This window comes from Zonotrichia leucophrys, chromosome 1 (genome assembly GCF_028769735.1).
Source record: "Zonotrichia leucophrys gambelii isolate GWCS_2022_RI chromosome 1, RI_Zleu_2.0, whole genome shotgun sequence".
NCBI classification, from domain to species: Eukaryota; Metazoa; Chordata; class Aves; order Passeriformes; family Passerellidae; genus Zonotrichia; species Zonotrichia leucophrys.
The window spans coordinates 10,960,475-10,977,855 of record NC_088169.1 but is presented as its reverse complement, the minus strand read 5'-3'; the positions used below and the strand labels follow the sequence as shown (position 1 = coordinate 10,977,855).

The following is a 17,381-nucleotide window of genomic DNA, read 5'->3' as shown; positions in this document are numbered from 1 at the left end:
TTAAAGTCAATTAAAGTTTAAAAGGTATGGGAAAGTCAGTAAGTAATTACTTTTTTATGGCAAACTAAAGAATTGTCATTACCCATTAGAGGTGGAAAAACCCCACCTTCACTAATGAATGTGAACAGGAACATGTACAGGGATTAGAGAGCTGTGCAAAGATGTTTGGAGCAAAGGCAGCTAAAAGCCTGAAATTGCACTTCTGAGCTCCTGGGCTGATTCCTGCCACTTGCCAGCTACAAGCAGCTGGGACTGGTTGTAAGTTTTGCTAACAAATGGTCTAGACATGGTTCAGCATGCTCTAAATCCTGCCATTATTGAAGAGGCAGAAGAAAGAAGCACTCCTGGTGAGGCTCATCATGAGTTGTGCTTCTGCCTAGAGACTGTTTAGACTGGGAAAGCTGCAGTCTCATGGCTATGCAAAGATCACCTGCTGACTAAAAGAGGCATCCTGAAAAGAATTTGTTTCAGGGAAGAGAATGGGATTTGGAAATAAGGTGGAAAAGATGCTGACTAGAACAAAGATCCTGTAGATCAGAGAATTATGGAATATATGAGATTGGGATGGATTGGTTCCATCTCCCTGCTCCTCACAGGGCTGCATAAGCTTAAATTATATGACTAGAAACAACATCCAGGCTCTGCTTGAACTCTTACAGGCTTGGTGCCATGATCACTTCACTGACCATCCTCTCAGTGAAGAGCCCTTTCCTCATGTCCACTCTGAACCTCCCCTGATGCAGCTTCACAGCATTTTCTCCTGTGCTGTTGCTGGTCAAGAGACAGATGTGAGATGTGTGGAGACATGTAGCAGGTGATGCCTAAGAATTTGGGGCAGTGATGTCCAACATCTGTAAATGCGAAGCAGTGGCAGAGCTCAACCTGACAGCTGGACCAGCAGCAACCTCTCTTCCCTAGCAAGGAAGTTGAAAGCACATGACCTCAGCCCTGGGGCAAACCAAATGAATGGGTGTGTGAAATAAAGTAGACTAAAAGCTCTGATACATTGGAAACTAGAACCATGACAAGTTTTCACTTTACCCATAAGAGTGCTAACATTTTTGACAACAAAACCTCTTGAAAAAGAATCTACAGTAAACATTCAAACAAAAAAACAAAAACAAACCCACCAAACAAAAAAAAAACAAACCACACACACAAAATTACTTAGAACTGCTGCTGGTGGCTACACACAAAGCAGTGACAGGAAACAACTGTCATCCTGACAGACCTCCAGGCTCAGACAAGAAGCCATCTATTTTCCAGACTGTTATTGAAACCATAAAACATATATAAACACACTTGAAAATGTCTGCTTCATCATTTTTCAAACTCTTCCTTGAACACATGGCATCCAGGAGGGCTCCCTAAGAAATCCAGAAGACTTGCACTTAGCTTGATTTTTCCATCTCTGCTAGTTCTGACCTCTGATGGCAAATTTTGCTGTTTTATTATGCCTAGCCTGAACCCTAGGGATTTTATTTAGCTCTACTGAAACAGTTCATAGCTTTCTGAAAGTTTCTATTTAAATGAGAATAACACCTGAGACTATCATTATACTCATTTCCCAAATTACATCCATCATGATCTAGTGACTAAATGTGAAGATAATTCAGTATTTCTGCAGTTTCCCAAAATCTATTTTAAATTATGCCATAAATCCCTCCAATGCTGACACAATGGGATATTTTATGTGATAAGTATCTTACATTAGAAATACTACCAAAAATTTGGAACTAAACTTCTATTTGTCTGTATTTAACTGTCTTCTGATGCCTCTCCAAAAGAGGACCACACCATAAGGTAAACAGGACAGCATTAAGATCACAGCTTCTAAGTAAAAGAAATATCTGGTTTAGTACAAAGGAGAGCAATAAAGCAATCCTGTGATGCTGTACCACTAAATTCTGTGGCACAGATGAATCCTGAAGAGTCCCAGAAAGGAGGTCTCACAGCAGTTTTAAAGTTAAATTGTTGGCAGGAGATCAAGAGTGAGGCAAATTAAGGGTCTAGAAAACCACCATTCTCAAGGGCAAGACTGCCAGAAGGGTTCTGTGCTGTGGGAATAAATTCAACTTAATTTTATAAGGAGCTTTTAGTGACTTTTCAAGTTAATTATTATAGGGATGAACTGACTGACAAAGTGCAACTGGGTAAGATTCACATTAAAAAAATCCAGAAAACAAGAAAAGTGCATTACAATACTTCTGGAAAACACAAGTAATGGTTAGGAGTTTCTCAGAAAATAATAAAGACAAGGTTGAAGCCTGAGGTGAAGCCCCTAATTCTTAGCACCCAAATCACATCATTATGTGCTAGCAAATATGGTCCCTATTTACCACTACTTCATCTCAAATTATTTCAATTCAAATACACTGAAGCTTGTCAGTTTAAAGGTTAAACAGTAATCCTGCACACAAGCTGCATTTCATGCAATGTGGAATGAAGAAAACATAACTCCTGTAAAAAGAACAAAAATCAACAATCATAGAGATCAATGGGCTTGATTTTGAATAGATAATTTAAGGCAGCCAAACTTACAGACTCACCTTTCTGACAGGACCTGTTAGAAGCTTATTTACAGAAGCACCAGTCTCAAAATACTCAGATTTTGTTCAGCCCCATTTTTTTTTCAATGTTTATATTTTCAGCACTGTTTTTTTCAATAGGAATAGAGGTTGCCCTCACTCAGTTTCCAGGTGACACTGAGTTGAGTTGGCATATTGATCTGCTGGAGGGTGGAAGGCCCTGCAGAGGGATCTGGACAGGCTGATTGATGGGCCAACTGAATGAGGTTTAACAGGCCAAAGTGCCAAGTTCTGCACCTGGGTTACAACAACCCCAGGAAAGTCTTGAAGCTTGGGATAGAGTGGCTGGAAAGGTGCCTAGAGGAAAAGGAGCTGGGAGTGCTGGTCAGCAGCAGCTGGACATGATCCAGGTGTGCCCAGGGGGCCAGGGAGGCCAATGGCACCTGGCCTAGATCAGCAATAGTGTGGCAGCAGGACCAGGGCAGGGATTGTCCCCCTGTGCTCAGCACTGGTGAGGCCACACCTCCAATCCTGTGTCCAGTTTTGGGCCTCTCACTGCAGGAAAGGCATTGAGGGGCTGGAGTGAGTGCAGAGCAGGGCAGCAGAGCTGGGGAAGGGTCTGGAGCACAGGACTGATGAGGAGCAGCTGAGGGAGCTGAGGGTGTTTGGCCTGGAGAAAACGAGGCTTGGGGGAAAACTTGGGGACCTTATTGCTTTCTCCAACAATTTGAAGAGAGTTTGTAGTGAGGTGAAGGTTGGCCTCTTCTACATAACAAGTGATAGAAGAAGAGGAAATGGCTTTAAGTTACGCCAGGAGAGGTTCAGATTGGACAATGGGAAAAATTTTGTCACTGTAAGGGTTATCAAGCACTGGAACAGTCTGCCTAGTGAAGTGGTAGAGTCACCACCCCCAAGGAATTTAAAAGACCTGTAGAACAACTAAAAATGGAAGCAGTGAGATAGGAGTTTTGCCTGGGATCAATACTAGGAACAGATCTTATAAACCAAAATGTAAAGTAAACACAGCATTCTGCTTGGTCACGTGTTCAATGAGATAAATCAATAACACAATCCAAATTCAAAAATATAAACAGAAGACAATGAGTAGTTTTAAATTAGGATTTTGAAATGTTTCAGAAAATTACTCGAGGATCCTTTTATTTGTACATTAAGCTGGATATTTTTAAGTGAAGCCTTATTACTAGAACACATACAAGACAAAATACAGACCTGCAAATTCAGGCAAGCCTTCTGTAATTGCCAAGCACTAACTGCCATATAAAAACTGACATAAAAACTGAAAGCATAAATATTTTCTGTTGTACCTTTTTTACTGTTCATTCAGGAAATTCAAGGATTCAGGTTTGAGAAGCAGAGTCTTGTTCCAAGAGCTTCATGAGTTTATGAAAACTGTCTAAGTAAACAATGTAAAGGAGGAAAACCTTTCTTGAATTTTAGCAGAAAAACTGTCATTCATGTTACCTCTGGCACTTGAAAATGTTTCCCTGGTTCAACCAGAAGTGGTGAAGCACTGACTGAACAAGAAGGCATTGAGTGAACAATTTTGCAGGGCAATGATTGCCCTTGAATTTGAACAATGTCACAGTTAAAAAAAGCAAAACTTGTCTGGCCACAATTTGCACAATGGAAATACTTGCAAGGTCTTGCAAGTACCCTCCTGAGTGACAGAGAAAGAATTCAGAAAGGAAGGGTGAATTTGAAGGCACACAAGTTGTGAAGCTACTAGGAAGAGTGAAGATGAGGAAAGAGATATGAAGTGAAATGTGACATAAAAGAAAAGACAAGGGTAGAAGATAGAAGAGAAAGAACTTTGACAAATGATGGTGTGAAAGGAAATGTTATTCCTTCTTGCCAATATGGAGCACAGAGAATCGCAATTCATCTCTCTTACAATTTCTGACAACTGACATGAAGCAAATGTATGCCATGTATCAAAACCCATATTTGGTCAAATTTGAAGGATCATGATCAAAATCTTTGGAAAGAGGTCTTATTTAATTACGACTGTTTTGGGGAAATTATAATATTCAAGTCCTAAAAGCTGAAATTTTGCAGAGATTGAGAAAAAAAGAATGATTCCATGATTTTAACAGAAGACCAAAATACTTTGTGAAAATTGCTTCTCTATGACAGCACCAAAAATACCATGGAAATTGGCAGGCAACAGACAACTAATCTAATAAACTTTTCTCTGGTAACTGGATGGAAATTAGAGTCACCTTCTTAAACTTTATAAAATCCAAGAAAAAATAAAAAAGTTGAATACCTCTTGATTTCTTTGTACACAGTCCCTTAGAGAATTAGATTTTCCTGAAAAGCTTAAGGCAACTGCTTTTTTTTACAATGGTATCTAAAAAACATAATATAGCTGGCAGAAAATTGAAATGCTACTAAGAAATGAAAAGGAAATAATATATTTTTATTTAGTTAAAATAGATAGGATTAAGTTATACCTGCTCCATGTATCTGGAGAAAACATTATGAACCACTATCTAACCAGCATTATAAACTTGCTTTAACCGGTAAACAACAGCTCTTCTTTAAGAAATACATAGCTGAAGGCAAAAAAAATAACTACTGACTAACAAATCCATGTATTGATTTGGGATATTAATTACTATATATATAATTCAAGTTTATCTTGATTATAATGAGAATTTGCTTGCTGATTTTCCCAAAGGAATCTTAAGTAAATGCTTTCCATTTGTTAATATCTGTTGTGGCTGTAGTGCAATTTGGCTCAGATTCTGGTTATGTCTTCAGCTCATGCCATATTGGTAGAATTATAATATATTGTATTAATTCTTGCAGGAAGGTGTAGTAGATGAAGCTTCCAAATTCAAGAAGAAGAGATCTGAAATCTGGAATCTAAGATGAGGACTGGATAATCAAATTATATCTTAGTAAATTTCAGTAACCATGCTTTGTGTAGAAATGACTTCATTTATTTCAGTTTATACATTACTTTTGATGGTGGAGGTGCTGAAAAAACCTGCAAGTGATCACAATAAAAGTACCTGAAGAAAAAGAAAAAAAATCTATCCTGTATAATAACTTTTCATTACTCTAAAATATCTGTATAGTGCCTAAGTAGAACAGTTACAATTGCTTTAACCATCTTGTTTCAAAGCTGTGTGACTCATCACTGCAACACATTTGATGTTAGAGTAATGTAGGCAGGGATCATGTTTGTGTGCAAAGGCTTTCTGTCCTGGAGTATTTAAAGGAAGTCATTATTCAATAAAATACCTGTCACTTGAACAGTAGATTTGAATACAGTGTTGAATAGAAGTATAATTTTGCAATAGATTTTTAGATGTTAGACAGAATTAAGTACCTAGAGGCAAACTCAAACTGTAGCACCATACACACAGAGATCTTTTCTCCCTGAAGTAATGAAAGGAAATCACATTGCAGTACACAATATGACCTTTGGGTCTCATACTTGTCAAAAGTTATAAAAATTCAACTACTGAAATTCTCATTATAAGGATTACTTGAAACAAGTTTTATTAAACCACCCCAGCTATTTAAAGGTAAAAATAAAATAAAACAAAGAAGTAAAAAAATCAAATATAACCCCTTAACCTCAGTACCAGCAAGATGCCATTTGTGATAAAAATTACCAACTGTTGTAATCCAATAACACAGGGTAAAATTTAATACTTGTTTCACCTTTTTTTCCAACTACAGTAACCTCCTGAGAAATGCCATCATTAACTATTTTCTTTAACAGGAAGGGTAAGAAAAAGAGAGAAAGCCAATGGTTCTTTTTTTTTTCTATAACTGAACCTGTGGCGGTAATATAATAGATGCCAAATACGGCTTATGTTAGATTTGTTCTTCTAATACTTTTTTAAGGCAATATATGTACTATTTTAAAAAATGACTGAACAAAGAAGGAAATTTCTGAAACAGCAGTGCTTGAATGTTAATCATCCCCTACAATCAGCACAACAGCTATTGCCAGCCATGCAGAAATATACAGAAAAAAGTAAACACTCAACAGAAAAAAGTCCTGGAAAAAGCAGGTCATTAAGATCAGGTAGAAGCAAAGTGCACGGGCTCTTTCACTCCAAGCACGAGCTTAACAAAACAACTCTCTCAAAAAATTGCAATATTGACAGACCTGTGGAGGAACCTGCCTCCTTTTTTGGTCAGGGGTTGTTACATACACCGCCTGTGCGTACGCGTAACTTTTGAACCGCGGTTTAGGAGAAGGCGAAGGTCCCTGGGGTACACTGACTGTGATCTACGAATAAATTAGAATGTACACATGGGTAGGAGCATGGATTGTAGAAGTATTGATTCCAAGAGCAGTTGAAGAAAAAGAAGCAGGAAGGTCATTTCTCAAGGACAATGTTGGTATTCAGCAGGCAAAATGGGATGGTATTAAGGAAACCTCTCATTTAATCTGACACCCTTTCCAAAAGCAACAGACTGTCAGGACTCCACACCAGCAGAATACCAATGCAAAGTGAAGCTTTTTTATAGTTTACAAGCAGAGGCTCAAAAAGCAAGTGATCTTTTGTCACATCTTGAATAAACAGAGCCAATATTTATCTGCTCAGTACTCTGAAATAGAGTGAGCATCCCATACCCAACCATACAGATTAAATTCAGACAAGTTATCTAGGCCTAAAACGCACTAAACACTTTAACAGAGGCTATCTGATGGTTTCAGTAAAAACAAAAACTGACATTGCAATCATAAATAAATTCCAATTATTACATGATTTTTTTAAGAGGACAACAGTAAACTGAGAAGAGATTATTTTAAAATGCAGGTCATATTAAATAAAATGCTAAAAAATTAAAAATGTATCATGATTATAGATAAACACCAACATCTATTCTCTAAAAAAGTAAGGATGTTTCTATCTGCTTTTAAATGTAGCCTCCCCAAATTTGTTTTCCTTGATGTGTCCTGCCACCATCAAAATGCACAATGCTGGACAACTGAAGTGCAAAGCACTTTCTTGCTGAATAGTAATTTTTAAAACAGTCTGGTGTGAGATGAACACCAGTATGAAAGTACATCTGACTTGCCTGTGGATGAGACTTTGCCCATTATACCCATGGGATTTTTGTCTTCCACTGGCCATTTAACATCAAACTCATGGGGTAGGCAGGGAAACAACCACTTTAGCGCAGCAAGATGAAAGAAGAAAAGTGAAACTTACTTCTTGTGAAAAATGCTGTTCGTGTACTTCTACGTGCTCTTCTCTAGTGATCCTTGTGTGCCGTGGCAGCATCTCCACCTCCCTGATGGCTTCCATGGTGACTTGCTGGGGCAGGGCTTGAAAGAGCGAAGTCACATACATCAAGATGGACTTCTTATCTGGATAGGCAGTTGCAACATCTGGAAGACAAATTACCATGTGTCATTTCAGTTTCCACATTCGATATGAGAAATAGCCAATTAGTTTAACGGAAAGTTGATAAGATAATGAGCAATCTATTGTCCACATGAATACTCTAGAGACTAATTAGAACCTTACCATCAGTTCCAAAATTGCAGAATAAACTTGCATATCAATGAGAAGGTGCCAAAGTTTATACAGGTAATGTTACCTCATTCAGCATAATCTTCCCATCTATATTTCTTGTGTCAAAATGCAATTTTTAAAACTGTGATCCCCATTGAGCAGGACTAGACATAGGAAAAAATGTATTTGCTGGTGCTGTATAAATACTGCAAGTATAAAAATTAAGGAAAACCTAATTTTCCAAGTCATGCCTTCTACATTCTCCCCACATCATTTAGCCACTGAAAGCATCAAAGATGTGGGGGGAGAAAAATAATTACCACTTTTTCTTGTGAATGGATTCATAAAAACCCACAATTGAAGTCAAACTACAATAAAGCTACATAGCTTTTATGTTCTACTTGGTCTGGCATTCTTCATGAAATTTGTAGAACATCAAAGGAACGTGGTATTCACAGACAGTAAAATACATAATAGAAAAAATCTTTAAAAAATATAGCCCTGTAAAATCTCTATGTCCTTTAGTCAGTACAACAAACTTTGCATGAACACAAAGACTATTTCAGCTTCTGCACATAGCCATGTTATACATCAGCAGGAGAAGCACTTTCCCTGACTCAACAATTCCAGTCAATAACGATTTGTAAAAATGTAAGGCATGTGGCAGCTCTTTGAAATAGTTACTTTGTTATTTGCCATTGACGCTTACTTCCTACACTCAGTCTAGTGAATCAAGATGTAAAAGGACACTTGTACAAGAAATTTATCATGAATTCCACGAATGTTTTAACAAGAGTGCTGGCAGAAAGCCGGGAGCTATGAGTCTTTACTGTCACAGATCAAGCCAATCTTAGCTAAGAATTGAGTTCACAGAAAAAATAAAATAATCAATGGTTCTACAACATGGCATCTCATTCTCCCTGCCTAGAATGTGGGAATGCACCTTGCATTAAAAGCTTCATATATATCTGGAAATTAAGAAAAGACATTCTATGAATAATTTTGGTTTGGCTTTCTGACCTATCTCCATATTTTTGCTTGGCACTTTATGAGAAGCAGCTGAAGGCTTAGTTCTACTTAGCACTGGCTGGAAAAACGGCACATTCCCTCTAACATTCCCACTTCCATAATATAAGTATTTTACTGCAAACGTCTTCTTGCCTTCTCTTGAATATTCTAACACCATTTTGTTATATTTCGTATACTTAGTAATTGATGTCTACATGAATATCCATGCTTTCCTACTGGGAAGAGTACACACTGGATGATCAGTACCATCTGTGATTTTTCTATTGTTTGTTCATTACATTCCTTTTCAAAATATCCTGTTAACCAAAAGGGCAAATACATTACCATTTATCTACAAAAATATCTCACACAATAAATAAAATGGGTTCCTAGCAAACAATATACATGCCAAAAATTGTTTACCCATTCTATCTGACAAATAGAAAGTACATATGCAGCTGTCAAAATCCACTGGCAAGTAGGAAAGGATTTAATTTTTTAATCACAACAAATAGCTAAACAACCATAGTTGTAAAGCTTGGAATATCAATCCATCTCTCAAAAGTCTTTTTACGTGCTCCTGAATTATCAGAGCAGGAATGACTTCTGCTACACTTTGCCTTCACATTTTCTTCTTTTGAATCCTAGTCTGAGGTACTATCTTTACCACCTGCTGAGTGTGATGGCTATTTGAAATCCTTGTAGCTAGACAGTAAATAAACTGGAATTCAAGCATTTTTTTGCAAGGAAGTTCACTATTTCTTTGTAAATATGTCTACATTTATTTGTGGGGCAAAAATGTCTGTCAAACCAATACATGCCTCTTAAAAACTAATCTCAAACTCTTGTAAAATACATTTTTTTAATAAAACTAAGTATATTAAGACTAAGCCATTTCTCCAATACTAGTTTTGAGAAAATTATCCATGATTTTTTTTCCCCCAGACCAATTTATCTTCTCAAATTCAACTCAGAGGCAATTCTATCAAAAAATTTTCATCGCTTTTCTTGACAAAGAATATCCAGAGCAGAACTGAAAATAATAAAATGAATGAAAAAAAAATTAAGTAGACTACAAGTCAAAAGCGTATTAAATGGGAAGCATTATAAGGTTATCAGAAATAATATTGACGTCTTTATCAATAAAGAATTTGAAAGACTTTGGAAAGCTCTGGAAACCACTCCAGTTCTTTAATCAGATACAGTTACATAAAAGTAGTGGAAAAGTTTCCAAGATAAGTGTTCCAATTATTGAGAGCAAACTTTTTCAGTACAAAATTTTATGCTGACAGATTAATATTTTTCAAAAGAAAAAAGTGACTTGAACATGCCACATGGACCATATAGTTCAGACAATTCTTCTTGATACCTTTTCTGTTCCATGGAATTACTTATTAAGGCTTGTGGTTTCTTTAAGAATCCTTTATCATCAAAGAAACAAAATTACCTTGCAAAACCCTAACTGTACGTGCTCCCCCTTAAAATATATTGAACCGTGACCATTTAGAGAGACGAGTCTATCCAGGGAATGTCTCCAGTCAAATTAAAAAAATACAGAAAAATAAAACAAAGCAAAACACTTATTTTGATATATGGGGCAAAAAGCCTGTCTGAGTCTGAGGAGACACCACAAGAGCTCAATTTTGACCATAAATTTTAATGTATAGTAAGATCTGTTCATTTAGAAAAGCAGTTATTTAGTAACAAGTACCAAAAGAGCAGAAAGAATCTGAGTTCACACCAGAACACTAAAATCATGAAATGCAACCCAAATCCACTGTGTTTAAGTGCAATTGCCTTTAAAGGATTATTACAGATTTAATTTGGGAAGCAATTTGCCTGATAAAAGTTCACTGCAGCTGGATTTTTATGAGCAATATTTATTTGTTTCCTGATGAACATAACTACTGTTAAGTTTGACTGTTTGTTAAGGATGGCTACAATAAACCTGAAATGTTCTCAAACTAATCAAAGTCTTCAAAAAGTGATCCAGCAGCCAATTTTTATAAGTCTTTGTCATGGTTTGAGCCTGGCACGGAGCCAGTGCCCCTATGAAAATGCCTCACCCTGGTGTCTGCTGTGAGATGTGACCAGGAATAAGCAAAACAGGCTCCAACTTAAACATAAAGAACACTTTATTACCTAAACTACAGGAAAATAGGGAGAGACTATAAGGAAAAGGAAAAAAAATTGAAAACCTTACAAAAAACCATTTTCCTCCTCCCCACCACCTGACTTTCCCAATCCAATACATTCTCCCAAAACACCCAGCCTTGGCCCCACACTTTAGTATACTCAAACTTCAGTTCATGAAGAGGAAAGGAGTCCTTCTCGTTCCATAGGCTTCTCCTGGAAACACACTGAAACCTCGTGTGCTTCTCTGTCACTTCGGCACCGCCCGGAAAAAAAAAGTCCTTTTGCCGCTTGTAACATCGTCCTTCCATGCCCAGTGCTCTCACCACTGAGACATGGCCAGAGCTGCTTTTAGGGTTGTCTTTCAAGGATGCCTTGTCTCACTCCAAAAAGGCACAGTCTCTGCTTTTGGGACATCTGTCCCCCCCATATTTTTCCAACCCCCTGGGGCCGGGGGGTCCTCACGAATGAACCCTCCTGGTTTTGAGGCACTGCCTCCCCCTAAATGCAGTCTGTGTCACAGGAACAACTGAGTCCATAGCCACGAGAAAAGTCCAGCCAAAAGGCCACTCCAAATCATCTCTCCCCATCCAATCATCTCCACATTCTTCGGGCAAGGTCCTTGTCTCATCTCATCTCTCATCTCCCTTCTTATTCAGCTTCGAGGAGGATTAGCATTTTTGCAAGGCCTCAATCATGCAAGAAAGGGTTAAAAGTTTTCAGTCTCTGTCTGTCCTGGGACGAGATGATACTCTCACACGTGCTGCTGCTGCGGCCGGCCGGGCTGCACCCTTTTCCCCCCCCCTTTCTCTTCCTGGGCCAGCTGCTATCACCGCCGACTCTCCCCCCTGGGGGGGGGGGGGGGGGGGGGGGGGGGGGGGGGGGGGCTGGCTGCCCGATGTCTCGATGTCTCTTGGGGCTCCTCCACCCTTCCATCCTTGAAAGCCCCTCACCCCCATCTCTGTCCAGGCCCCGGGCCTACCGCATGGCCGTCCCTCCCCCGCCCAGCAGCAAGGCTGGACGGGGGGGGAGATCTGACCTCCTCGCCGCCGATCTCCAAAAGAGGGAGTGCCAAGGGCAGTGCCTTGCTTTTAACCCCTGTGTATTCTCGGAGGTGTGTCCAAACCCCACTGGCCACACCGGACGCCAGTCTCAAGCCCAAAACCTTCATTGGTTTGACCACAGCTTCCCAGAATTCCCACTCCTTCCTGGTCAAACCACGACAGTCTTATAGTTCACAAGTGTTTTGGTTCCTGCATCTATATGTTTGGTCAATGATCAAATTCCTGCTAACATTAAGGGATGAGTGAAAATGAGGATGATACAAAACACAAATAAGTTCCATACCATAAAATACAGGTCTAGAAATACAAACAAATTCCAACTTTTCCTACACAGTGTTACATTATGCACACAAAGCCACACACAGAGCACAAGTTAAAAATGTTTATGGAAATATTTCCTAAAATTTTCAAATACACAGCTACTAATATAACTGTTCCTTTTTAATAATAATTTGCTTTCTCCAAGCTCTGATCAACTAACAGTTCTGACACTATTTTTGTGAAATGGTTTTACTATTTGTGTTTACCCTTTGCATCAAACTAGTGGCAAAATAACTTTGAAAGAAGAGAGCTTAAAGGCCTGCTGCACTGCCAGAAAGATTATATTTTTGTATATAAATTGCTGATCTAGTTTCTTTAGATTGAGAGAAAAATTCTAAAACATACTTTACCTTATATAGTGCTGAGAAGCAATATAAGACTTGAGCCCAAAAAATACAAGAAATCCTTTGTCCTCAACAGAAGCAGCTAGGATTTTCACAGAATCAAAAAGCAGAAACCATAGAAAACTAATTTCTAAATCCTATACATCACCTAATGCTGTTTGCTTCTATTACAATAGTAATAGAAAATCCCAGTATTTTAAAATTACCTGCTGCTATCCCAAATGATATTTTTAAAACTGTGCTAAATAAAAAAAACATTGCCTTTCTTTCCACAAAAAAAATGAGATTCTCAAAGCTGATTTGAATTTTCAGAGGTTATGTGGTGTTTTTTTTATGATAAATAAAGGATGTTGTTGTTTCTTCTATCAGAGTGGGGATTGGGGTTTTTTAAAGGCTTTTAAAGATATGAATAAAACATTAATACTTATTACAGGTTCTACTATTTTTTCCAAATGCTTCTGTTCAGAAAGCAGAAGCTCTCAGATTCCTCAGATAAAACAGAAATCTGACAGATACATAAATGATTAAAAATTTACATCTCTGCAATGTAAACTCATTACAGGAGATATTTCCAAATTCCTGTGGCCACTCCCAGTGTGGCACCTGCCTCAGCCACAAGATCTAAGATGAGGGCAAAGAAAACCATTTATAAAAGTGCAGCCATAACTCAGATGTAACTTTTATTTATTTTACCTTTTAGCCTCAAGGACAAGGGTGAACTTTTCAAAGCCTGTTCAAAAATCTGCAGTAATCTGCCCGACAAGGCTGACCAAAACATTTTGAAAGAGCTTTCATAAAACCCAAGGTATATATTTTGAACTCATTTTTATTTGGAAGAACCAAAATTTGCAGTTGAAAGTGCATGAGAATGTGCTAGTAAAAATGAAACCGCTTACACTTTAAAAGCAAGAAAAGCAAGGAAGATTTCATTCTCAAATGGATGTCTTGGAAAATTAGCGATAAAAAGTATCTCCAAAATGTTGCCCTCATAAGTAAAGGGAAAAAAATGCTGTAAATTGTAAACTTGGTAATTTTTACTCCAAATACATACTTTTGCTCATTTAACAAGTCCATGTAGAGACATTAAGCTATGACAGACTCCTGAGTCCCATCTGAGATTTGCTCTTACTGGTGATTGAATTCCTAGACTGTGAAAACATGAGCCTATATATAGTTCATTCTTATTCAAACACCAAGAAACAAGCAAGATTATCAGGCAAAGATTATAAGGTGTTTTGCTAAAGGTATACCTACTTCTCCCTCAGTCTCCCCTAGGTTTCAAAATGACATTTTCCTACATTCATGTTTATACTAATGGTATGATAACAGCAGGAACCACAGTAGCAGTAATGGTTTACTCCACTGACACTCACTGCTGCCACTAAGGCCTTGAAGCAATAAAATCTGCAGTCTCTGAAAGGCCAGCCAGTAACTGCAGTGTCTACTCACAATTACTGACTGGTTTTGCTTCTTTTTTAAACCTGGGATTATTTTCTGCCCTCGTTTTTTACTCCACTAGTAGATTGCATGTTAAATTCAAAATGAAAGCAATCTTTGCAAGTAACCTCAAAGAATAGCCCTAGACTTGCAGATAAACAAAAATCAATGTATGAAATACTGCAGAACTGGAAATATTGAAATGTGGGAAGTAAAACTGATGATTTTAAAACTTTATTTTAAAAATGAAGTTAAAGCAAAGGTCAACTTTTTTTTGAAGGCCATTGAAAGGCCTACATGAATAAGCATAGTGATCACAGTCTATTAATTTGCTGAATAAAATTCACATTTCACAAAATTAACTGCTAGCAAAAGGCACAAATTACATACAGGCAATTAAGTGAGAGCAGAAGCCTGGAAGAGTCCACTTATACAGATAGTGGCACTGATTTTTTCTTCTTTTCTGTAGAAATGAATGGCCATAAACCTAAACTACTATGAAACTCCAAGAGGAAAATGTTAGTTTTTAAACAGATATTTCCTTAATAAATGCTTTAAACCTGATGGATAAGAACTACAGAGTACATTCAAAATGCTGACCTTTGTAGGTTGTATTAAATAAGGCCACAACAGCAGCATGAAGAAAATATTGTCAGAAGTTTAACACATTTCTGTTTTAGAATTACAGGTCAGGATTTGTGGAATTAAAGTGCTGCAGAATTCAAGTGTATCTGGTAATGAAATATTTGGTGGCAGTGCATGCCTTTAATCTGTCTGAATGTCTGTTCTGATTTGATACACGAATGTGAAGGAGCCTTGGACTAATATGCCAGCACTATCCTGGTTAAGTGAACTTGATGCTATCTCTGCTTTAAAAACCTGCAAAATCAGACTTAATACCTCTGCTGAACAGTAAAGGTGTTGCTTATTCTTTTTCAGGCTCCTTGTAGTATTAAATATTGATTTAGTAACACCACAACCTTTGCAACTTAAGCTATATCTAAAGTAAGCGTCTTCTTAGCAGCAAAGATAGAGACAGAAAGAAGTGAAGTCAAAATAGCAAAGGAATAAAATTGGTTTTAAAAATTTGGGGTATGATACATTTTTATCATATCATGCTTTATTCTGATATTTTTGTCATTGGGAAGGGGTGAGCATGACTCTCCTCCATTTGTTGAAATAACAAATAATAGTCAGCAGATAATATACTCACAAAACTGATATACACTACTGAAAGCTGCAGTTTGATTTTTCAAACCCTGGAAATGCAGTGAGGGGTGGGGTGAGGCAGGAAGGGCCAGAGGAAAAAATCCTAAAATATACCCTGTTGCCTAGTTCCTACTGAAGAGTTCCTTCCTGAAACTGAAGACACATCAAGGGAGTTACAGTGTCTGAATCAGAAATAGTGTTCAAAAATGGTAATATTAGCAATCACCAAAACTGCAATTTTGCTAAGAGTATTTGAGATATTTTCAAACAGGTTAATATTTGAAAGAGCAAATGGGACAATATTTCAAAATATTGTACATTTTCCACTTAACTTTTATAAATATTTAGTCTAGAGAAACTTCACAGGCAACTATAAAAAAAAAAAGAAAAGAAAATTAGAGATGGAAATCCAGTAACTAAAGATTTCATAACTTCATATGGAGATAAATTCATTACTTTTATTTCATTGTAAAATCTTTCATAAAGGTAAAATGATATAAGGTAAATGAAAAAGGGCAATTGAAATCTAAACAGCCAATTCTGAATAGACAGTAGAAAGAGCCGTGTGCTGGATGGGTGACTGCATACTCAGTAAGAGAAGGCAATACTTCCTCAAGTGCAATCCAAAAAAAACATTGGGAAACACAGCATTCTTTTGAGACATTACAGGACAGAATAGGGATTCTGCTGCTAGAGTGTCTGTACCTTCCTTTTATTCCCATCTGAAATGTGCTATTTCTGACACTGAGGCAAGCTAAAATCACCTGAGGTTAATCCCATCTCAAACCAACAAAACAGAATGCTGAATGATAGTACAGGTAGTTTGTACTTTCCCCCTCTAGAACCTTATGGAAAACTGATTTTGTTTGAAACTTGAGAAAAGCAAAATGGAAAAAAGAGTGAAACCATTACAAGAAAGTGTCCAAGATGGACCAATTTGGCTGCAAATTGAAACTAAGCCATTCCTGGCCTTGTTTTGATTTATCAAAGAAAAAATGCAGCAAAAGTTTTAAGGAACAAAGCTAAAGTTCTATGCAGGAAAATTCCTAAATTCTAGGTCAAGATCAGGTGTAAAATTAGTTCTAGATATCTTAAAACAAATACAAAATTTAGTGTGCATAATAGCATCTTCAATAATAACTCCCATTGCCCACTAACTTAGGGCAGAGTATCATTTGCAGGTATAATGCAATAATTTTTATATTCAATAGACCATCCTTCGACAGGGCATGAATGTTTGATTAATTTCAGCTAAAAAAAGGCAAAGAAATTTCCAATATCATAATGAGAGACTGAGAAAATTCATAGCTATTAAGGTTCAGTTCCATATAGGGTATTTAGGAAATATATAAAGGATATATATTTATAGGATATATAAGAAAAGAGAACACTCACTGACAGAAATTCATGTGTACAAATTGATTTGATGCGTGAGTTTTAAATTCAAAGAAGAGGTTTCTTGATGAGTCATATGGCCACACATACTGAATTTTCTCTGCATGTGTGAAGTGGCTACACCTACATGAAAACCAGTTACCTGGATATTACAGGCTTCTCTATGTATGACACATAAACAGTACAAAAAATGACAAATGAGCTCTTTAAGAATGTTAACTGCAGCAGATGAAAAAAGGCTATTTCCAATTTAAAAGCATATCTTAAAAAAATACATACACATCTTGAAAATGCTGAAACCATAACTTTAATAATTTATATATATCATGATCATTCCTGCATTGAAATGGTAAAGAGACAGGGTAAAAAAAGACTTATAAATAACTTATTTTTAACATTTTAGGGATTATTTCACCAAGAATGCAGCAAATA

The 17,381-nt window shown here is 37.2% G+C and overlaps 1 protein-coding gene across 10 annotated transcripts in view; it reads right to left on the bottom strand.

Annotated features, from left to right (window-relative positions):
* The window catches only part of DMD (dystrophin), a 1,046,893-nt gene that overhangs the window by 722,153 nt on the left and 307,359 nt on the right, over positions 1-17,381 (bottom strand). For 8 of the 10 annotated variants that reach the window (XM_064706854.1, XM_064706864.1, XM_064706852.1 and 5 more), the window contains exon 8: positions 7,733-7,911. In XM_064706854.1, coding sequence (XP_064562924.1) covers positions 7,733-7,911 — 179 coding nt within the window. Of the gene's footprint in view, positions 1-6,678; positions 6,802-7,732; positions 7,912-17,381 lie in introns of all 10 variants that reach the window. The other 2 variants (XM_064706931.1, XM_064706922.1) reach the window with 1 other exon arrangement.